Raw genomic sequence first — 24,837 nt, 5'->3', positions numbered from 1 at the left:
CTTTTCCCACAGTGTCTCTACCATTTAAAAATCACATCAACAGTGTTTGAGAGTGCAACTTGCACTACATGTCCTCCTCAACATTTGGTGTTGCCAATCACTTTCATTTTATATATTCTGTTATATATTAGTGATACCTCTTTGTGGTTTTAATTTGCATTTTCCTGATGACTTATAATTTTGAGCACTTTTTTGTGTGATTATTGATCATTTATCTGTCTTTGTGAAGTATCTATTATAGTCCTTTGCCCATGTTTTAAATTTAAAAAATATATATATATTGAATCTGGTAGTTCTTTATTCTAGGTACAAGTTATTTGTTAGGTATGAGTTGTGCATATTTTCTTCCCAGCCTGTGGCTTTTCTGTTTGCTTTTTTCACAGTGTCTTTTGATGAGAGAGGTTTTGAATTTTGAAGAAGTCTTACGATATCAATTTTTGTGTGTGTGTGGTTATTGCTTTCTGCATGGTAAGAAATGTTTTCCTGCCCCAAGATAGTAAAAATATGCTTCTCTCTTGTATCTCTATTGATACTTCGATCTAGAAGCTTTACAGTTTCTAGCCATTAAGTTTAGGACAGTAATCCATCTGAAATTAAGCTTTGTATATGGTGTGAGGTAGGGGTCTAGATTACTTTTTTCCTGTGAATATCCACTTGTTCCAGGACATTTGTTGAAAAGATTTACTTTCCTGCATTGAGTTGCTTTGGCACCTTTGTTAAAAATCTGTGAAAAGTAGGGGGACTTCCCTGGTGGTCCAGTGGTTAAGACTCCATATTTCCACTGCAGGGGGCACGGGTTCTATCCCTGGCCGGGGAACTAAGATCCCACATGCTGCGCAGTGTGGCACGGCCAAAAAAAGAAGTTAAAAAAAAAAAACCTTATTAAAAAAAGTCTGCAGAAAGTATATGTGTAATAGTCTATTTCTGGACTTTATTTTATTCCATAGATCTATTTGTCTATCCTTATGTCAGTGCCAACTTTGTATTGATTACATAGCTTATGATAAATTTTGAAATCAGCTAGAAAAAGAAGCAGAATATTTATGTTTTCAGTATTGTTTTGATTATTCTATATTCTTTATATTTCCATATAAATTTTAAAATCAGCATATTAGTTTCTTAAAAATAAGCCTGCTAAGAATTTAGATAGAGATTGTATTGAAAACTTTGCTGGCTTTTTGCCATTTCTTAACATATCCTTGTTCTATTGTTGTCATATATATTATATTTACATACATTATAAACCCCACAATACAGTATTGTAATTTTTCCCTTAAACCTTCATATGTCTTTGAAAGAAGTTAAGAGAAGAAGAGAAAAATTAAGTCTTTTCCATAGCTAGAAGTAAAAGTCCAGGTGTTAGTTTTTAAACTCTTATTTAGAACCCTCTATCTGTGGGTGGACTGCTGACTCAGTTTTTTAGCCTTTCAGGTTGTTCAGGTCTTAAGTTTTGATTATGTGGGGTTTTTTTTTTGTTTTTTTTTTATTAAGTCCTTGAGGTGGTTTTTGGTATCTTGAAGGCCTTTATTTGGGATCTACACTTTAGCAATTCCAGGAAAAGGGAGACTTTCCTTTGCTAGCCTAATACTTGGCCTTAGATATCTATGGACATAGGTCATTATAATTCTTTAGAATATTGAGATAATAGCCAATAGGAATACGTCTTGTATTCTGTGCTTCGATTTGATGGGAAATTTTTGAGTAAGTCTTGCCCTTTTGAAGCACGTGATATCAGTGATGTTAATGGATATGAAGCATGAATTACCCTGAAAGCCCTCAGGTAACACATAGATTTATCAGTGTTTCTAAATTCCATGCAATGAAAACATAACTGTAAAGCAATGGCCTTATCTATTGTCTTGTCAGATTTAAGATTAAGTTTATTTTCCTTAGATACTGACCTAGGCCCTCTTTTTAAAAAGTAGGTAATACATGTGTTGCTATTGTCAAATATATTACATTTCTATGTTATAGGCCCAACAATACAATTTTATAGATAATGTTTCATGCAATTTCTTTTAAATACATAAGGGAATAGAAGAAATAATCAATAATAATATAATCATACTCTTTTAAAAAATTTACCTACATTTTAACTTTTACCAGTGCTCTTTTTTAGTGTCATTCAGATTACCATCTTGTGTCACTTCCTTCAGCCTGAATAACTTCTTTTATTATTAATTGTAAGGCAGGTATGCTAGCAATGAATTCTTTCAGGTTTTGTTTTCCAGGAATGCCTTTATTTTGCCTTCATTTTGAAAGATAGTTTTGCTGGATATAGGATTCTTAGTTAATGGTGGTTTTCTTTCAGCATTATATTATCCCACAGTCCTTTGGCCTCCATCATTTCTATTGAAATTCGACTTTTAATTTTATTGAAGTTCTTTTGTTCACAACAAGTAAATTTTCTCTTGCTCCCTTCAGTATTTTGGCTATTATATATCTGTGGATCACTTTGCTTTTATCCTACTTGGAGTTCATTAAGCTTCTTGAATGTGTAGATAAATGTTTTCCATCAAATTTTGGAATTTCTCAGCCATTATTTTCTCAAAAAATTTTCTGCCCCTTTCTCTGTCCTCTTCTTCTGGCACTCCCATTATGCATATGTTGGTGTGCTTAATGATGTCCCGTATTTCTCTGAGACTCTTTGGATTGCCTGATCTCTCTTGATCTATATTTTGCTGATGCTTTCTCCTGTGAGTCCAAATCTACTGTCGAGCTCCACTTAGTGAAGTTTTCGTTTTGTTTATTGTACATTTCCATTTCAGCAGTCAGCCACTGATTGGTTGGAGGTTGTTCCTAACCCCCTTAAGCCACTGGTGTTTGCACCCTTTACTGTTGGATTTATGTTGTGTGGCTTGAAGACTATTTTCACAGTTCAGGGAGTTTATGAGTTTGTCCTGTGTTCAGCCAAAGACAGAGGCTCAGATGTTCCCTCTCCTTTTGCTTCTTGGGCATCTGCACAGTCTTCCAGAGCATCAGGACAAACTATGATTTTTGCAGTTTTCTCTGATATTTCTGTTAAATGTTTGGCTGGTTTCATTTATTACAAACCCATAGGTAACATCATTCTCAGTGGTGAAAAGCTAAAACCTTTTCTCTAAAGCAGGAACAAAACAAGGATGTGCACTCTAGCCACATCTGTTCAACATAGTATTGGAAGTCTGAGCCACAGCAGTCAGACAAGAAAAAGAAATAAAAGGCATCCAAATTGGAAGGGAAGACGTAAAACTGTCACTGTTTGCAGATGACATGATACTGTACATAGAAAACCCTAAAGTCTGCATCAAAAAATTATTAGAATTAATAGATGAATTCAGTAAAGTTGCAGGATACAAAATTAGTATTCAGAAATCTGTTGATTTTCTATACACTAATAGTGAACTATCAGAAATAGAAAGCAAGAAACTAATTTATTTTAAATTACATCAAAAAGAATAAAATACCTAGGAATAAACTTAACCAAAGAAGTGAAAGACCTATACTGTGAAGATTATAAATCATTGATGAAGGAAATTGAAGATGGTACAAAGAAATGGAATGGTATCTCATGTTCCTGGGTTGGAAGACTTAATATTGTTAAAATGTCCACACAACTCAAAGCAATCTGTGGATTTAATGCAATCCCTTTCAAAATACCCGTGACATTTTTCACAGAACTAGGACAAATAATCCTAAAATTCGTATGGAACCACAAAAGACCCTGAATTGCCAAAGCAATCTTGAGAAAAAAGAATAAAGCTGGAGGTGTCATACTCCTTGACTTCAGACTGTACTACAAAGCTACAGTAATCAAAGCAGCATGATACTGGCTCAGAAACAGACATATAGATCAACAGAACAGAATAGAGAGCCCAAAAATAAACCCATGCACTTATGGTCCATTAATCTATGACAAAGGAGTCAAGAATATATACAATGGAGAAAAGACAGTCTCTTCAATAAATGGTGTTGGGAAAACTAGACAGCTATATACATGTAGAATGTATGAAAAAGAATGTATAAAAGAATGAAATTAGAACGTTTTCTCACTCCATGTATAAAAATAAACCCCAAATGGATTAAAGACCTGAAGCCATAAAACTCATAGAATAGAACATAGGCAGAACATTCTTTGACATAAATCATAGCAATATTTTTTTGGATCTGTCTTCTAAGGCAAAAGAAACAAAAGCAAAAATAAACAAGTGGAACCTAATTCAACTTAAAAGCTTTTACGCAGCAAAGGAAATGATTGACAAAACAAAAAGACAACCTACTGAATGGGAGAAAATATTTGCAAGTGATATGACTGAGAAGGGGTTAATATCCAAAATATATAAATAGTGCTTGCAACTAAATATCAAAAAAACAAACAGCCTGATTGAAAAATGGGCGGGGAATTCCTTGATTGTCCAATGGTTAAGACTCCGTGCTTTTGCTGTCGAGGGCTTGGGTTCAGTCCCTGGTTGGGGAACTACAATATCCCACAAGCCCTGCAGCAAAAAAGGGGGTGCAGAAGACCTGAATAGACATTATTCCAAAGAAGATGTACAGATGGCCCAACAGGTACATGAAAAAATGCTCAACATTGCTAATTATCAGAGAAATACAAATCAGAACCACAATGAGATATCACCTTGACACCTGTCATAATGACTATCATCAAAAAGTCTACACATAATAAATGTGGCGAGGATGTGGAGGAAAGGGAACCCTAGTATACTGTTGGTGGGAATGTAAATTGGTGCATGCAGTGTGGAAAACAGAATGGAGTTTCCTCAAAAAAACTAAAAATAGAACTACCTTATCATCCAGCAATTCCACTTCTGGGTATACATTTGAAGCAAATGAAAACACTAATTTGAAAAGGTAACATGTATCCCAGTTATAGCATTGTAGCAGCATTATTTACAATAGCCAAGATATGGAAGCAACCTAAGTGTTCATCAACAGATGAATGGTTAAAGAAGATATGGTGTATATATATATATACATATATATATACACACACACACACACACACACACAAAATGGGATATATCTTAGCTGTAAAAAAGAATGAAATTCTGCCATTTGCAACAATGTGGATGAAATAAGTCAGACAGAGAAAGACAAATACTCTGTTATCACTTATATGTAGAACCTAAAAAATAAATGAATTTACATAACAAAACAGAAACAGACTCACAGATATAGAAAACAAACTAGTGGTTACCAGTGGGAAGAGAGAAGGGGGGATGGATAATATCGTGGTGTGGGATTAACAGATGCAAACTACTATGTATAAAATAAATGAGCAACAAGGATATATTTTACAGCACAGGGAAATATAGCCATTATTTTGTAATAACTTATTTTTTTAAATAAATTTATTTATTTATTTTTGGCTGTGTTGGGTCTTCGCTGCCGCACGCAGGCCCTCCCCAGCTGCAGCAAGTGGGGGCTACTCTTCGTTCGGTGCACGGGCCTCTCACCGCAGCGGCCTCTCCTGTTGCAGAGCACGGCCTCCAGGCACACATGCTTCAGTAGTTGTGGCTTGCAGGCTCCAGAGCGCAGGCTCAGCAGCTGTGGCACACGGGCCCAGTTGCTACGTGGCATGTGGGATCCTCCAGGACCAGGACTCGAACCTGCGTCCCCTGCACTGTCAGGTGGATTCCCAACCACTGAGCCACCAGGGAAGTCCCTGTGATAACTTTAGATGGAGTATAATCTATAAAAATACTGAATCACTCTGTTGTACACCTGCAACTATTATAATATTGTAAGTCAACCATGCTTCAATAAAAATAGTTTGGCTGCTCTACTTCAATTTTTGCTGGTCTGCCTCTATTGATATTACGCCAAGCTGTCATTCTCCATGGATTGGTAGCTGATTGATCTGTTTTTGACAGTGCCCTGGGGCATAAATTGCTCCATAGTCTGATCCAAATAAAGTTAGGCACCTTGGCAAGAGCATTCCTTGGTATCATCCAGGTCTGATTCCTTGAGGCAACAATTGCTACCTGTTTCTTATTCATACTTAAAGAGACACTCTTGCTATATGTACATATATGACCTAGGCTTAATTTTTTTTTTAATTTATTTTTGGCTGCTTTGGTTCTTTGTTCCTGTGCACAGCTTTCTTTAGTTGCGGCGAGTGGGGGCTACTCTTTGTTGCGGTGTGCAGGCTTCTCATTGCGGTGGCTTCTCTTGTTGCAGAGCACAGGCTCTAGGCGTGCGGACTTCAGTAGTTGTGGCACGCGGGCTCTAGAGCACAGGCTCAGTAGTTGTGGCGCATGGGCTTAGTTGCTCCGCGGCATGTGGGATCTTCCCAGACCAGGGCTTGAACCCGTGTCCCCTGCATTGGCAGGCAGATTCTTAACCACTGCGCCACCAGGGAAGCCCCTAGGCTTAATTTTTAAACCTGGATTGATGAAGCAGGCTTCAGCTGTTACAAAATGCAGCTTCACTTTTTGAGCATGTGACTTGCTGAGATCTTGCTACACCCTAAAATATGTATTCATTGTCCAACTGCTTTTAAGTGCATTTATAGTCTTTATAGGTTAAGCATTTCTTTCTGGCTTGCGTCTTAGTCATTGTAGATCACCTAATTTAGTTTATTATATACTTATTGGTAAAACTGGCTAGTATTTTCAGATCTAACATTGAATAAAGATTTTAAACATCAAAATGATGATTTTGCTCTAGTAAACTGTGTACACAGCGTCTGCTAGTATAGATATTGCTTTAGAAGTCAGACAGTGGAGTGAGGGCTCTTAAATGTTTTTAAGGTGGTAAACAGCATCACCTTAAAATGGAACAAATTTAAAATAACATTGTGTTGGTTTTTAAGTTTTTAATTATTTTAACTGTGACATTTTTAGAAATAAATCATACTTTATGTGTATGTGTCACTTACAGCCTTACTCCCCTGCTTCAGCTCTGAGGATTGTTGTTATTAAAACCCTTTCTGTGTAATAGTTTTATTTTCTGATTGGTTGTTATATAGAAAAGTATTAACTTATCTTCCCAAAGAGAGAAGTTCAGCTGATAGAGCCTTGTGTTGCTGCTTCAGCTTCTTATTTAGTTTTTGCCTCAGTAGCATTATTTGCATGAGTTAAAACTGATAGTAGAATTTCAATCTGGGGAAAGATAATAAACTAAAGAAAATGACAAGTCTGCTGGGAAAGTAATTAAAGATGGATAGTCAAACTACTGTTTAGTCAGAGTATAAACTTGCTGAGATTGTAGGAACTGTGTGTGATATGGTTTTTTACTTTCCTATAGAAATCCTGAATTTACTATGGGACTTCTGCCAGTTTTAATTTTAATTAATTAGGTTATTTTTAAGAGAAGAGATAGGGAAAAGGAACAAAAATATGTTCTGTATTTTCTCTTGACTTTGAGAGTAACAGGGGGAGAGAGAGAGACAGAGAGAAGGTAGTAGCAATATGGGAAGGACAGCCAGAAAAGCAGTGTGCTCTCTACATTTTTTAAAGTGTGAGCAGGTAGCCACTCTTTAAACAACAGAGATCCAACACTAACCATGCAGTTAATCTTTACAAAATATAAACTGAGTTTAGAATTGTAATCCACTAAAATTTATTGTAGTTATTATGACATTTTATTAAGAGATGGTAAGCCATTTGTGTAAATTGTTGTAGTAGGTATTACAGCTAAATTGAACATTTCTAGGGTCAGCTGGAGGCAGAGAAGAGAAGAACTGAACCATAATAGGAAGCTTCTCTGAGGCTTCATAGCCCAGAGGTCGGAGGAGGCTGGGACTTTACATTTGTATGGCAGGGATACCACAGTTCAAGGATGCAGCAGCCCCTGGCTGATAGGTAGGCTTGTCTCTTAGTGTTGGAGCCAAGACAAAGTTGATGCTTGAGTCTAGTGCATAGTACCTTCTGGGCAGTGGTGTTTGGGTGCATGAAATTAGATGTTTTGGCTTAAAAATCAATATCCATGACTGGTTCAAGAGATAGTCATTATATCTTCACCTTGGCAGGGCCATTTGTATTTGCTCTCCTTTTGTCTCTAGCTGCTTCCTTCAGTTGTTACCCAGGTCACATAGGTGGAAGCCACTTAAAGCCTGGGATAGAAGACTTTATATCTTCATGAGTGTTTCATTTAATCAGATTGCTTTCTTCCTAATACCAGGAACTTTGCACATTCACGTTGTAGTCTGTCTAAGTGCTGCTGCCTGGAATTGGGCAGCATGGTGCCTCTGCCAAATCTAGCTGCGATGGGCATACTGAACGAGTAGGGTGGGGGTTTGATGCCCTACAATGAGGGAAGAAGCCCTAGGACCTTTTGACAAAAAAGGGGGGGGTTAAGTTTAGAAACAGGCAAAACACTTCTTTGGGGTTAGAAGTCAGGATATGGGTTATCCTTGTGGACGGGAATGGGTAGTTATTGGAAGGAGAGCAAAAAAAGGGCTCTGGGATGCTGGTAATATTCTGCTTGTTGATCTGGGTGTTGGGTACATTGGTATGTTATATTTGTGACCACTCATTGACCTGTACACTTTTGACCTGTGTAGTTTTCTGTATGCATGATATACTTCAATATAAAGTTAAAAAAGAAAAGTTTGTCGTAGTTCATTTCTGCATATATGATGGTCCTAATTGTCCATAATTAGGAATTGGATAAATAGGGTCTGGTTAAATTGTGTTGTGTTCCTTATACCCCCGAGAAATACAATGTAGGTATGTTTGAGAATGAATAATTCTATATGTACTTACATTAAGCTGTTACTAATAAAGGAAATTTCAGAAGGTATATCCCACTTATGTAAAAATAAACGATTATACACAATGCTTGTATATATATAGAAAATATCTTGAAGGACACACACTAAATAATTAACAGTGGTTAGCCTTGAGGATTGGTTTATGGGTAATGTAACAAAGTGGGGAACATTGAACTTTTACGTAAGTATTTTTTACTGTGAGCATGGGTTACTCTTATGGTAAAACCAATACTAAATTCTAAATACTTTTTGGGAGGAATAATGTTGCTATTCTGGTAAAATCTCCAAAGTGTGATTAAAGAAGAAAAGGAATTGTGGGAGTAGAGACCCCCCCAGAAGAGTTAATGTACTTCTCCCTTATTGCACCTCAGAGGGCGAGGCAGATTTTAATGAGCTTGAATAAACAAAGTGAATATAGGCACTTGATGTAAAGTAGAACTAAACTGCCTTTCCAATTGTCGTTTTAGTTGATCCAGAGTACCAGAAGGAAGCAGAACAGAGACATCGAGAATTGGCAGCTAAAGCTGGAGGATTTAATGACTTTGCGACTTTAGCTGTCATCTTTGAACAGTGCAAATCAAGGTATGTGAGATAGTTCTTCGTACTGGAAAGTGTTAGTTTGAAATATATCTTCAATATAGTATATTATTTTAGACAGTAAGGTTCAGTGGGAATGATACTGACCTCAAGGTATTTTTGTGAACATTAGTGGGATTTCTCTGTCAGGTGACTATGACTTAGTAGTCATTTATTGCATAACATTAGTTCTCTTCTTTCTTCTCCCCTTAAACGTTTCCTGAAAACTGACCTTATAGAATTTTGGCTCTGTATAAGTAGCTTAGTTGAGAAAATGATTGGATATTTGTTAAAGCGTATATGAATAAAAAGGAACCCATTTCCAAATCATGTTTTAATTCACTTAGAGGCACCTGCATTAACTTGTTAAAGCATATATGAATAAAAAGAAACCCATTTTACGAATCATGTTTTAATTCACTTACAGGCACCTGCATTAATTTGTTTTTTCAAATTCCTTAAAGTGCTTTTTTATTAATTGGACAGGTCTCATAAAAGAGCTGACAGTTGCTATGGGTTTCTAGTTGTGTAATAGAAATGAGAACGTTAGACTGTCTTTCACTCATAGAAGATATTTTTGAGACACCAATATTTTTGTTTTGCAGTGGAGCTCCAGCTTCGTGGTGCCAGAAACATTGGATTCATTGGAGGTGCTTATTTTCTGCATTTCGTGTTGAAGCTCAACTTAGAGAACTGATCAGGAAGCTTAAACAGGTGATTGCTATAATGTTTTTTTCCTTGAGTAGCATTTTGGCAAGGCCTTCTGAGTACTCTACCCCAAACCATATATATTGTAAGGTGTTGAAGAATGGTTTGTAGGAACAGGCACCGTTCCTGACCCTGTGCGAGCACACAGCTCTATTATCCCTTATCCTTTTGGGAGGCTCTTTTCCTGGCCTTGGGTAATTTCCTCACATTCATATGCTTACCATTATTCAGTTGAACTCTTGAGGCCCTTCTGCATATCTCTGGAGTTCTCTATGCAGATCTCTTCTCTCCTGAACTCTGGCCTGGGAACTCTAGCCATCCTGGTCTTCCTGGATTCTCAGCTCAGTCTCTTTAACTCTGGGAGTTCTCCACGTTCCACTTGGGTTTTTCCTTTCCTGCACCTTCGTCCAGAATCTTTCTCAAGGTTGACTGTAAGCTGGGGCAGTTGTTGGACTTACTTCATTTATTTTCCCTACTTCATTTATTTCTCAGAGGTCACTGTCCTTTATTGCTTGATATATAGTGTTTTGGAGATGATTATTTCATATGCTTTGTCCATTTTTTGGTTGGTTCAAGCAGAAGGGTAAATCTGGTCCCTCTTACTCCATATTGGCCAGAAACAGAAGTCTTTAGAAATGTGGATTTTTCAAACTAAAAGATTATTTCAAATTGTTCTGTGAGATTTACCACTGTACATGTATTCTTTCTATAGCAAAGTGACTTCCCAAGAGAGACCTTTGAAGGCCCTAAACATGAAGTACTGCGAAGATGTCTTTGTGCAGGTTATTTCAAAAATGTAGCTCGCAGGTAAGCAGTAAGAGCTTGAGAGATGGATAGAGAAATACAACCGTATTTGATGATAATATTAAATATTTAATATTAAAGACAGTTTGATTTAAACTCTGTTTAAATCAAATTATGATGACATCAATTACAGTGACCCTTTTCATAATTGTCACTTGTGCAAGGGGAGCTGCAGTGGCTGAGAGCAAGATATTGAAGCTCTTGTGGGGCAGGAGGGGAGTCTGTAGGACAGCTGTCCAGCATGGGGTATTAGTGCCTAAGTTAAGTGACACTGGTTTTCTTGCAGAGGGGTGGCTCTTTGTGGAGTGTGAAAGCCAAATAGGTTGAGGATGGCATCCCTGAGGAAGGGTAGTTTGGTGTGGAATGTCAGGTCTTGAGCAGGATTGGGGAAGGTACTTACATGGGAGTTATTTGGTATTGAGTGTCAGAGTCTGAGTGTAGGGAGGGAGGCCATCTTTGTAGGGAAAGGGGTAAGAGTGGTGGTGATGGGAGATTCGTTATATACAGGGGAATTGATCACATAATTGAATATATTAAGGCAAATGGTGAAGGGAGTTAGAAATGCTGAAAGGGAGAAAACAAGAATGAGCCCTGTGGAGTTGATTGGAATTTCAGGTATTATGGGTTTTTTAATTAGTTAATTAATTTATTTATTTATGGCTGCATTGGGTCTTCGTTGCTGCACATGGACTTTTTCTAGTTGTGGCAAGTGGGAGCTACTCTTCGTCATGGTGTGCAGGCTTCTCATGTGGTGGCTTCTCTTGTTGTGGAGTGCAGGCTGTGGGCGCGTGGGCTTCAGTAGTTGTGGCACACAGGCTCAGTAGTTGTGGCTCATGGGCTCTACAGCACAGGTTCGGTAGTTGTGGCGCACAGGCTTAGTTGCTCCGCAGCATGTGAGATCTTCCCGGACCAGGGCTCGAACCCATGTCCCCTGCACTGGCAGGCAGCTTCTTAACCACTGCACCACCAGGAAAGTCTGGTATACAGTTTTTACTATAGTTAGATGGATGGATAGATAGATATGGTAATAAAAATAGATGGTACTGTGTGTGTGTGTGTGTGTAATATGTATTTGTATGTATGTAAATATGTAACCTAACTATGAGATGGACTGGAAGCAATGACACTATAATAGCAATGAATATACTTTGTGCCCAGATCTTGACTTGGAACAACCATCTGCCACATAAAAGACCCAGGGCTCTTTGGAGAAATAGGGCTGGGAAAGTACATGATGAGCCCGAAATATCTTATTTTGCCAGCAAGCAAAGTAGTGATCAGTGAAGGTTGAGGCCATGTCAGAAGTACAAAGGAGCCAGCTTGAATAGGTCCCAGCTGATCAAAGATGGGATATTTTGAGCATTGAAATAAATAATGATAGTAATGGATTATATAACCCATTGAATAAAATGTGAAATCATGGGTCTATAATCATATAAATTAATAAATGAGTAAATTAAAAGTTTAATGACAAATAGAATTATTTACATAGTTGAGCACCTCTCCACAAAACTCTTGTTAATTACAAAGGGAAAAAGTAACTTCTCACTGAAGAAGCCTGGCAGATGTTACCTAGATCAAGCAACAAATCAAAATCATGTTCCTCCTGATAGGATATAATGAAAACACAGCAACACTTCTGTGATATTCCTGCCAAAGATCTGTAACCTGAATCTAATCATCCTAAAACAGACAAAATCAAATTGAGGCACATACTACAAAATAACTAGCTGATAATTTAAAGGTGTCAAGATCATGAAGGTCAAAGGAAGACTGGGGAGTATTCCAGAATGAAGGAGACTAAGGGGCCATAAAATGTAAAGGCAGTAAATGATTCTGAACTGGATCCTTTTACTATAAAGGATATTATTAGGACATTTGATAAACTTCATTGGGTTCTGAGGATTAGATGCTAGTAATGTGTCAGTGTTAATTCCCTGGTTTTGATGGTTGTATTATGGTTATATAGGAGAATATTCTTGATTATAGGAAATGCACACTCAGGTATTTGGGGATGATGGGTCATAAGTTTGGCTACTAACTTTCAAATGGTTGAAGAAAAAAAGATTTTTGTACTGTCCAAGTATGTACTGTGTAGATATATATACAAATAATTATAATGCAGTCTGATCTGGGTTATAATAGGAATATATGTGAAGTTCTACAGGAAATCAGTTGTGATGATTGAGCTCTAAGGCATAATTTTGACAAGTTTTTGGAATAACATATATATAGGGAAGTATAGAAGAGGATAAGAATTTAAAGTTAACACGAATTAGAAAAAATGCAGATGAAATGTTCTAATTATCATATATTTTTTTGAATTTTTGAATTTTATTTATTTTTTTATACAGCAGGTTCTTATGAGTTATCCATTTTATACATATTAGTGTATACATGTCAATCCCAGTCTTCCAGTTCATCCCACCACCACCACTGCCCACTCCACCGCCGCTATCCCCCCTTGGTGTCCATACATTTGTTCTCTACATCTCTGTCTCAATTTCTGCCCTGTAAACCAGTTCATCTATACCATTTTTCTAGGTTCCACGTATGTACATTAATATATGATATTTGGTTTTCTTTTTATGACTTACTTCACTCTGTATGACAGTCTCTAGATTCATCCACGTCTCTACAAATGACCCAGTTTCGTTCCTTTTTATGGCTGAGTAATACTCCATTGTGTATATGTACCACATCTTCTTTATCCATTCATCTGTCGATGGGCATTTAGGTTGCTTCCATGACCTGGCTATTGTAAGTAGTGCTGCAATGAACATTGAGGTGCATGTGTCTTTTTGAATTATGGTTTTCTCTGGGTATATGCCCAGTAGTGGGATTGCTGGGTTATACGCTAATTCTATTTTTAGTTTTTTAAGGAACCTCCATACTGTTCTCCATAGTGGCTGTATCAATTTACATTCCCACCAACAGTGCAAGAGGGTTCCCTTTTCTTCACACCCTCCCCAGCCTTTGTTGTTTGTAGATTTTCTCATGATGCCCATTCTGACTGGTGTGAGGTGATACCTCATTGTAGTTTTGATTTGCATTTCTCTAATAATTAGTGATGTTGAGCAGCTTTTCATGTGCTTCTTGGCCATCTGTATGTCTTCTTTGGAGAAATGCCTATTTAGGTCTTCTGCCCATTTTTGGATTGGATTGTTTGTTTTTTTTAATATTGAGCTGCATGAGCTGTTTATATATTTTGGAAATGAATCCTTTGTCCATTGATTCGTTTGCAAATATTTCCTCCCATTCTGAGGGTTGTCTTTTCGTCCTGTTTGTAGTTTCCTTTGCTTTGCAAAGCTTTTAAGTTTCATTAGGTCCCGTTTGTTTATTTTTGTTTTTATTTCCATTACTCTAGGAGGTGGATCAAAAAAGATCTTGCTGTGATTTACGTCAAAGAGTGTTCTTCCTATATTTTCCTCTAAGAGTTTTATAGTCTCCGGTCTTACATTTAGGTCTTTAATCCACTTTGAGTTTATTTTTGTGTATGGTGTTAGGGAGTGTTCTAATTTCATTCTTTTACATGTAGCTGTCCAGTTTTCCCAGCACCACTTATTGAAGAGGCTGTCTTTTCTCCATTGTATATCCTTGCCTCCTTTGTCCTAGATTAGTTGACCATAGGTGCATGGGTTTATCTCTGGGCTTTCTATCTTGTTCCATTGATCTATGTTTCTGTTTTCGTGCCAGTACCATATTGTCTTGATTACTGTAGCTTGGTAGTATAGTCTGAAGTCAGGGAGTCTGATTCCTCTAGCTCTGTTTTTTTCCCTCAAGACTGCTTTGGCTATTCGGGGTCTTTTGTGTCTCCATACAAATTTTAAGGTTTTTTGTTTTAGTTCTGAAAACAATGCCATTGGTAATTTGATAGGGATTGCAGTGAATCTGTAGATTGCTCTGGGTAGTATAGTCATTTTCACAATATTGATTCTTCCAATCCAAGAACATGGGATATCTCTCCATTTGTTTGTATCATATTTAATTTCTTTCATCAGTGTCTTATAGTTTTCTGCATACAGGTCTTTTGTCTCCCTAGGTAGGTTTATTCCTAAGTATTTTATCCTTTGTGTTGCAGTGGTAAATGGTAGTGTTTCCTTAATTTCGCTTTCAGATTTTTCACCATTAGTGTATAGGAATGCAAGAGATTTCTGTGCATTAATTTTGTATCCTGCAACTTTACCAAATTCATTGATTAGCTCTAGTAGTTTTCTAGTAGTTTTCTTAGGATTCTCTATGTATAGTATCATGTCATCTGCAAACAGTGACAGTTTTACTTCTTCTTTTCCAATTTGTATTCCTTTTATTTCTTTTTCTTCTCTGATTGCCATGGCTAGGACTTCCAAAACTATGTTGAATAATAGTGGTGAGAGTGGACATCCTTGTCTTGTTCCTGATCTTAGAGGAAATGCTTCAGTTTTTCACCACTGAGAATGATGTTTGCTGTGGGTTTGTTGTATATGGCCTTTATTATGTTGAGGTAGGCTCCCTCTGTGCCCACTTTCTGGAGAGTTTTTATCATAAATGGGTGTTGAATTTTGTCAAAAGCTTTTTCTGCATCTTTTGGGGTGATCATATGGTTTTTACTTTTCAGTTTGTTAGTATGATGTATCACACTGATTGTTTTGCCTATATCGAAGAATCCTTGCATCCCTGGGATAAATCCCACTTGATCATGGTGTATGATCCTTCTAATGTGTTGTTGGATTCTGTTTGCTGGTATTTTGTTGAGGATTGTTGCATCTGTGTTCATCAGTGATATTGGCCTGTAGTTTTCATTCTTTGTGACATCTTTGTCTGGTTTTGGTATCAGGGTGATGGTGGCCTCATAGAATGAGTTTGGGAGTGTTCCTTCCTCTGCAGTTTTTTGGAAGAGTTTGAAGAGGTTGGGTGTTAGCTCTACTCTAAATGTTTGATAGAATTCATCTGTGAAGGCATCTGGTCCTGGACTTCTGTTTGTTGGAAGATTTTTAATCACAGTTTCAATTTCATTACTTGTGATTGATCTGTTCATATTTTCTGTTTCTTCCAGGTTCAGTCTTGGAAGGTTATACCTTTCTAAGAATTTGTCCATTTCTTCCAGGTTGTCCATTTTATTGGCATAGAGTTGCTTGTAGTAGTCTCTTAGGATGCTTTGTATTTCTGTGGTGTCTGTTCTCCTTTTCCATTTCTAATTTTATTGATTTGAGCCCTCTCCCTCTTTTTCGTGATGAATCTGGGTAATGGTTTATCAATTTTGTTTATCTTCTCAAAGAACCAGCTTTTAGTTTTATTGATCTTTGCTATTGTTTTCTTTGTTTCTGTTTCATTGATTTCTTTCCTTCTGCTAACTTTGGGTTTTGTTTGTTCTTCTTTCTCTAATTCCTTTAGTATGGTTAGATTGTTTGAGATTTTTCCTGTTTCTTGAGATAGGCTTGTATTGGTATAAACTTCCCTCTTAGAACTGCTTTTGCCGCATCCCATAGGTTTTGGATCATCGTGTTTTCACTGTCATTTGTCTCTAGGTATTTTTTGATTTCCTCTCTGATTTCTTCAGTGATCTCTTGGTTATTTAGCAACATGTTATTTAGCCTCCATGTGTTTGTGTTTTTTACGTTTTTTTCCCCTGTAATTGATTTCTAATCTCATAGGGTTGTGGTCAGAAAAGATGTTTGATATGATTTCAGTTTTCTTAAATTTACTGAGGCTTGATTTGTGACCCAAAATGTGATCTATCCTGGAGAATGTTACGTGCACACTTGAGAAGAAAGTGTAATCTGCTGTTTTTGGATGGAATGTCCTATAAATATCAATTAAATCTATCTGGTCTGTTGTGTCATTTAAAGCTTGTGTTTCCTTATTAATTTTCTGTTCAGATGATCTGTCCATTGGTGTAAGTGAGGTGTCAAAGTGCCCCACTATTATTGTGTTACTGTCGATTTCCTCTTTTATGGCTGTTAGCAGTTGCCTTATGTATTGAGGTGCTCCTATATTGGGTGCATATATATTTATAATTGTTATATCTTCTTGGATTGATCCCTTGATCATTATGTAGTGTCTTTCCTTGTCTCTTGTAACATTCTTTATTTTAAAGTCTGTTTTATCTGGTATGAGTATTGCTATTCCAGCTTTCTTTTGATTTCCATTTGCATGGAATATCTTTTTCCACCCCCTCACTTTCAGTCTGTATGTGTCCCTAGGTCTGAAGTGGGTCTCTTGTAGACAGCATATATATGGGTCTTGTTTTGGTATCCATTCAGCGAGCCTGTGTCTTTTGGTTGGAGCATTTAATCCATTCATGTTTAAAGTAATTATCGATATGTATGTTCCTGTTACCATTTTCTTAATTGTTATGGGTTTGTTTGTGTAGGTCCTTTTCTTCTCTTGTGTTTCTCACTTGGAGAAGTTTCCTTTAGCGTTTGTTGCATAGCTGGTTTGGTGGTGCTGAATTCTCTTAGCTTTTGCTTGTCTGTAAAGCTTTTCATTTCTCTGTCGAATCTGAATGAGATCCTTGCCAGATAGAGTAATCTTGGTTGTAGGCTCTTCTCTTTCATCACAGTCATGCCACTCCCTTTTGGCTTGTAGAGTTTCTGCTGAGAAATCAGCTGTTAACCTTATGCGAGTTCCCTTGTATGTTATTTTTCGTTTTTCCCTTGCTGCTTTCAATAATTTTTCTTTGTCTTTAATTTTTACCAGTTTGATTGCTATGTGTCTTGGTGTGTCTGTCCTTGGGTTTGTCCTGTATGGGACTCTGAGCTTCCTGGACTTGGGTGGCTATTTCCTTTCCCACATTAGGGAAGTTTTCGACTATTATCTCTTCAAATATTTTCTCGGGTCCTTTCTCTCTCTCTCTCCTTCTGGGACCCCTATAATGCGAATGTTTTTGTGTTTAATGTTGTCCCAGAGGTCTCTTAGGCTGTCTTCATTTCTTTTCATTCTTGTTTCTTTTTCTGTTCCATGGCAGTGAATTCCATCATTCTGTCTTCCAGTTCACTTATCCGTTCTTCTGCCTCAGTTATTCTGCTATTGATTCCTTCTAGTGTGTTTTTCATTTCAGTTATTGTATTGTTCATATCTGTTTGTTTGTTCTTTAATTCTTCTAGGTCTTTGTTAAACATTTCTTGCATCTTCTTGATCTTTGCCTCCATTCTTTTTCTGAGGTCCTGGATCATCTTCACTATCATTATTCTGAATTCTTTTTCTGGAAGGTTGCCTATCTCCACTTCATTTAGTTGTTTTTCTGGGGTTTTATCTTGTTCCTTCATCTGGTACATAGCCCTCTGCCTTTTCATCTTGTCCATCTTTCCGTGAATGTGGTTGTTGTTCCACAGGCTGCAGGACTGTAGTTCTTCTTGCTTCTGCTCTAATTATCGCATTTTAGAATAGTGAAAATTACCTATACCCTTGAAAGGAGATGTAGCATAATATAATGTGAAGAATACTGTATTTAAGTCAGAAGACCTATGTTTGGGACTTGCCTCATCATACATTAGCTCTTTGACTTGAGAAAGCTATCTAATTTATTTGAATCTCAGTTTTGAGCTTTTAATAAAGTACCTGGCTCTCAAAACTCATAGGCTTATTTGAGGTTTTATTATGAAAGCATTTTGGAAATTCTCAAGCACAAATACAATATTATTGTTAATATTGCTATTTATTGACCAGAAATGTTTATACTTAATTAAAATGACTATTTAAGTTGTATCATTAGTGCTTTTTTTTTTTGGCTGCACCGCGCAGCTTGTGGAGTTTTAGTTCCCCAACCAGGGATCAAACCCAGGCCCTTGGCAGTGAGAGCACAGAGTCCTAACCACTGGACTGCCAGGGAATTCCCTGTATCATTAGTTTTAAGATGAATTGGTAGAGGGGACTTCCCTGGTGGCGCAGTGGTTAAGAATCTGCCTGCCAATGCAGGAGACACTGGTTTGAGCCCTGGTCTGGGAAGATCCCACATGTCGCAGAGCAACTAAGCCCGTGTGCCACAACTACTGAGCCTGCGCTCTAGAGCCCATGAGCCACAACTACTGAGCCCATGTGCCACAACTACTAAAGCCCACACACCTAGAGCCTGTGCTCTGCAACAAGAGAAGCCACCGCGATGAGAAGCACGTGCACACAGCAAAGAGTAGCCCCCACTCGCCGCAACTTGAGAAAACCTGCGCGGAGCAATGAAAACCCAACGCAGCCAAAAATTAATTAATTAATTGATTAAGAAAAAAAGATCAATTGGTAGAGAAGTTATAGTGACAGTTGAATAAATATAAACCTCTGCTTATAGCAATCTTTGTAGTAGAACATATAATTTTTCATCGTTAGTGCTCTACAGTGAAACTTATTTAGTGCTCTAAACTTATTTCATTGCTTTTACTGTTCTTGTCTTTATCCTTTGGTTTTTTGGTTCTTAGGTCTGTTGGGAGAACGTTTTGCACAATGGATGGGCGTGGAAGCCCAGTTCACATTCATCCTTCCTCAGCAGTAAGTACCTTGTTTTTAATAAAAGGAAGAAATTTCTTCCTTTTGTAAAGGAAGGTGTAGGAATTTCTTCCTTTTGTAAAGGTATAGGAATAAATAATATACAGATGTCTTCTACTTTTCTCTTTTGAGGATAAGTTTAGCATATATCTATATTACATAAAGGTATTGGTTGGCCTATGCCTCCTGTTTGAAGAATATAGAAATTAATTCAGAAGAGTTTGGGCTGTTGGTATTTGGTTGGTCTAATGTGCAATAAGGCAGGTTATTGAATTATCATCCTTAAATGAATTCTTTTGTGTAGCTTCATGAACAGGAAACCAAACTTGAATGGATCATTTTCCATGAGGTATTAGTTACCACCAAAGTCTACGCAAGAATTGTGTGTCCAATCCGTTATGAATGGGTGAGAGACTTGTTACCCAAGTTGCATGAATTTAATGCACATGATTTGAGCAGTGTGGCCCGACGTGAAATGAGAGAAGATGCAAGAAGGAGGTGGACCAATAAGGAAAATGTAAAGCATCTAAAGGGTGAGTGAATCGCTTGTTCTAGAGCATAAGTGTCCAAATTCTCATATAATTACAGAAAAACTGTTACAGAGCTTAGATTCTGGCTCTGTCTCCTCAGAAAAGCAAAGAGTTGTCATGAGTCTCAGACTTACTTTGACTTCCTTCTTTCCTTCCAGTTAATCATGTTTTCCTTAACCCCTCTGTTCAACAACATTATTATTATTATTATTTTTTGCATTTCTCGGGCCTCTCACTTGTTGTGGCCTCTCCCGTTGCGGAGTATAGGCTCCGGACGCGCAGGGCCAGTGGCCACGGCTCACGAGCCTAGCCGCTCCATGGCATGTGGGATCTTCCTGGACCGGGGCACGAACCCGTGTCCCCTGCATTGGCAGGCAGACTCTCAACCACTGCGCCACCAGGGAAGCCCCAACAACATTATTAATAACAATATCTATAGAACTTTTTTGCCACATGCTAACAAGTTGCATTACCCCATTAAATATTCACAATAACTCTGTGAAGTAACTGCATATCCCTACTTTATAGATGAGGAAATACTTAGCAGTATACAATAATTTGCTGAAAATCCCAAAGCTAATATTTGGTGAATCTGGATTTTGAATCCAAGGAATTTGACTCTGTGGCCTCTACTCTTAACTATTATGCCATATTGCTTCCCAGTAGTGCTTTACTATTTTTATTTTGTTTATAAAATTTTGTGAATTATTACTGCAGAACATCCTTTTTTTTTTTTCAGGAGATTTTTCCTTGAAATGTTAGGTCCCTAGTTGTGAGGCATAAACTGTTGTGGTACTGAACTAGGACAGAAAGCTTAATTCTCAGCTCACAAATAAAAAGAGCTTTTCAGTAAAGCTTTTTGAGGCTGATTGATGGAGCAAATTGTATTATCCTTATTTAACATCACTGAGAAATAGAATGGTGGGGAATTTTGCCCAAGGTCATTGGAAATGTTAACTACTCTGTTTTGTTGTAGTGTATAACCACACTACATGTTTGACTTAGGGTCAATTTTTCTGACTCCTCAGACCTCTATGCTCTTATTTTATTTATTTATTCATTCATTCACTTGGCTGCCCCAGGTCTTAGTTGTGGCACGCAGGATCTTTTTAGTTGCAGCATGTGGGATCTAGTTCCCTGATCAGGGATTGAACCCTGGCCCCCTGCACTGGGTGTGCAGTCTTAGCCACTGGACCACTTGGGAAGTCCTTTTATGCTCTTATTTTTATCCATCAATTATATCATTTCTTTTGAAAGGGCAAAATTTAATTTCCTTCTTTTCCCCTTAACATTAAAAAATCAGAGCATCTCTTTCTCTTAACGTTTCTAATACTGAAACTCAAAACTAAAATTTTATTGGATTAATTTGTAATGTTTTCAGATGGAATACCAAAAGAAGTCCTAAAGAAAATGCAAAGAAGAAATGATGATAAATCCATATCAGACGCACGTGCTCGTTTCCTTGAGAGAAAGCAGCAGAGGTCCCAGGATCACAGTGACACCCTGAAGGAAACAGGCTAAGCAGTGAACCCTCCAATTCAGGAAGTAGGAAAAGCAGCCAGAAAATGTGCTTCTGCTTTGCCATTTATGTCAGACAGCACTACCAAGAGGAAGTGGTCAGCAGCTGTTTTTAGCATACGAGTTAAAAGCAAATCAAAGCTCATCAGTACCAATAAATGGAATTTTCAAAGAAAAGATTGAGCTGCCATAGTCATAGGAAATGATATATGAAACCAATGAAAGACAATATATGTGATATTTTCCTCACTTCAATTTTGCTGGCCTTAACTGGTATCAAATGCTGTCAGTGAGATATTTTCAAAGAACATTGAATTGTATTTAATCAACGTGTATTCCATTTGCATTGAAGCATTAAAAATTATTTTCCTTAAATCTCTTTAAGGCCTTCTTGTTGCTATTAGAATAGTATTATATCAGGTTATCAGGTATGTGACCATTTCCTTCTGAAGGCTGAACATAAAAGAGGTTTTTACTGAGCAATACTTAGATGTCTAACCGTTTAATTGCTACAGAGCTTTATAGATACTTAGAGAAAAGACTTAATCAATTAGTAAATAAGAAAATTGCCTATGGCAAGATTCTTTGTTGAATTAATATTAATCCTTAAGTTGATTTTTCTGGGATTATACAAATTCCTTTTTATATAAAAGTATATTGTTTAAAACAGTAGCTATAGCCATTAACCAAAGGACAGATGATATATATATGTTCTTTTTTTAGCTGTCCCTACATACTTGTATCAGCACCATGTATGTAGGTGTGACAGTGTTTCAAACAGCCCTTCCACCTGGCCTACTCTCTTGCCTCCAGCTGCTTGGGTAGGACCATTTAAACATCTATTACGCCGATCTTGAAATGGGATTTTCAAAGCAGCCAACACTGCATCACCAGTGTTTCAAATTGGAACCTTGAGGCTAGTTAGTATCACACTCAGGCCACACTCAGCACTTGTCCACTCTGTTGTTTACTGCCTTGTATTCTAGTTATTTGTGTATTTGTCTGTCTCCCCCACTAGATTATACGCTCCTTGTGGGCAGGGACTATGTCTTTTTCATCTTTGTATCTTTCATGGCACCTAGCACAGTGCTTTGCACATAGTAGTCAATGTTTGTTAAATAAAGCTATTAGTGTCGTTCAAATTCAAAAGGCAGTATAATGTGTGTTTTTAGATATTTTCTGTAAAATTTAAGAATTTAAAATTTTAATAGATAACTCACTCTTTCGCAGTTACTTCCTTTGGCATCTAAACAATTTTCTGTTCAATATTAGAAACTTGAAGTCTTTATTGAAAAATCACATGAGGACCCAAACCCATGTTTGTTCTTGAAGTAAGGTGAGTGGTGATGGTTTCTTGGAACATTCCTAGCATTGTTAATTTGTTCTTCTAACCTTCAGTGCTCAAGACACTGTTTCAGCGCATTAGTCCTATCAGTTTCTCTTCCCAGGTATGTATCAGTGCATTTCCTTAGACGTGGTGGGGGTGTATGTGGATTCTTGGAATTACAGCTCTTTTATTTCAGTAAGATTTTATTAAGCACACATTCTAAATCTATAGTCTATATCTATAATTTCATCAGTTTTCCCAATCATGTCTTTTATAGCATTTTCCCCCAGTTCAGGATCCAGTCAAGAATCGTGTATTGTATTTAATCTCCTTTAATCTAGAAAAGGTCTTCTGTCTTTGTCTTTCGCATTTAACATTTTTTAAAATTGAAGTGTAGGGAATTTGGGATTAACAGACACACACTACTATATATAAAGTAGGTAAACAATAAGGACCTGCTGTATAGCACAGGGAACTATATTCAGTATCTTATAATAACCTATAATGGAAAAGAATGTGAAAAAGAATATATATGTATGTATATATAGTTGAATTACTTTGCTGTATACCTGAAACATTGTAAATCAACTATACTTCAATTAAAAAATAATTTAAAAAGTAAACTGGAGTAAATTGACCTACAACACTGTGTTATTTCCAGGTGCACAACACAGTGATTTGATATTTCTATACATTGCCAAATGATCATCACAATAAGTCTAGTTACTATCTGTCACCATACATAGATATTACAATATTATTGACTGTATTCCCCATGCTGTACATTTCATCCCGATGACTCATTTATTTTGTACCTCTGAAGGTACAGACCTGAAGAGTGTACCTCTTGGTCTCCCTCACCTATTTCACTCATCCCCCTACTCCTCCTTCTCCTCTGGCAGCCACCTGTTTTTTCTCTGTATCTATGACTCTTTCTGTTTTATGTTTGTTCATTTGTTTTATTTTTCAGATTCCACATATAAGTAAAATCATATGGTATTTGTCGTTCTCTGACTTATTTCACTTAGCATAATACCCTCTAGGTCCATTCATGTTGTTGCAAATGGAAAGGTTTCTTTTTTTTTTTTTATGGCTAATACTCCATTGTAAATATATATACCACATCTTCTTAATCCATTCATCCATCAATAGATACTTAGGTTGCTTCCATATCTTGGCTATTATAAACAATGCTGCAATGAACATAGGGTTGCATATAGTTTTTCAAATTAGTGTTTTCTTCAGAAAAATACCCAGAAGTGGAATTGCTAGGTGTATGGCAGTTCTATTTTTAATTTATTGAGGAACCTCCATCCTGTTTTCCATAGTGGCTGTACCAACTTACATTCCCACCAACAGTGTACAAGGGTTCCCTTTTCTCCATGTCCTTGCCTACATGTATTTTTTGTCTTTCACATTTAACATTTGAATAACAGTTTTGACATTTTTTAATAATACAGGTTAGTTATTTTATAGTATATCCTCAATTTGGATTTCTCTAATGTTTTCCTCATGGTTTTGCATTTGTGACTGGAATACTGAATAAGTGATACAGTGTCTTTCCCAAGGCATTAAATCTGGAGGTACATGGTATTTGCCCCTTATTGCTGATATTAATTTTGATTAATTGGTTAGGGTGTTTTTGATTTCTTCAGTCTAGTTACTCTCTTTTTTATTATTATTAATTAATTTATTTTTGGCTGCGTTGGGTCTTTGTTGCTGCACTCAGGCCCTCTCTAGTTGTGGTGAGTGGGGGGGGGGCATTCGTCGTTGCAGTGCACAGGCCTCTCATTGTGGTGGCTTCTCTTGTTGTGGAGCACGGGCTCTAGGTGCGTGGGCTTCAGTAGTTGTGGCACGCGGGCTCAGTAGTTGTGGCACACAGGCTTAGTGGCTCCATGGCATGTGGGATCTTCCTGGACCAGGCCTCGAACCTGTGTCCCCTGCATTGGCGAGCGGATTCTTAACAACTGTGCCACAAGGGAAGTCCCAAGTCTAGTTATTCTTATAATTAATAAGTAATTTGTGGGAGGGATACTTTGAGATTATGTGAAATAGCCTGTTCCTTATAAATTATTACCCTCTGTTTTTATCATCAACTGATGATTCTTGCCTGAATCAGTTTATTCTTATGGTTGCAAAATGGTGCTTTTTTTTTTTCCTATACAGGTGATCCTTGAACAACATGGGTTTGAACTGCGTGGGTC

At 37.2% G+C, this 24,837-nt stretch overlaps 1 protein-coding gene across 1 annotated transcript in view; it reads left to right on the top strand.

Annotated features, from left to right (window-relative positions):
- Positions 1-23,289, top strand: part of DHX40 (DEAH-box helicase 40) — a 53,015-nt gene extending 29,726 nt beyond the window's left edge. Inside the window, exons 13-18 of the mRNA XM_059997848.1 lie at positions 9,184-9,298; positions 9,898-10,006; positions 10,713-10,807; positions 19,192-19,261; positions 19,563-19,791; positions 21,170-23,289. Of these exons, the coding sequence (XP_059853831.1) occupies positions 9,184-9,298; positions 9,898-10,006; positions 10,713-10,807; positions 19,192-19,261; positions 19,563-19,791; positions 21,170-21,309 (758 nt within the window). The 3' untranslated portion in view covers positions 21,310-23,289. The remainder of the gene's footprint in view (positions 1-9,183; positions 9,299-9,897; positions 10,007-10,712; positions 10,808-19,191; positions 19,262-19,562; positions 19,792-21,169) is intronic.
- Positions 23,290-24,837: the final 1,548 nt, after the last annotated feature.

This window comes from Delphinus delphis, chromosome 19, assembly GCF_949987515.2.
Source record: "Delphinus delphis chromosome 19, mDelDel1.2, whole genome shotgun sequence".
NCBI lineage: Eukaryota > Metazoa > Chordata > Mammalia > Artiodactyla > Delphinidae > Delphinus > Delphinus delphis.
This window is presented reverse-complemented; position numbering and strand designations above follow the sequence as displayed.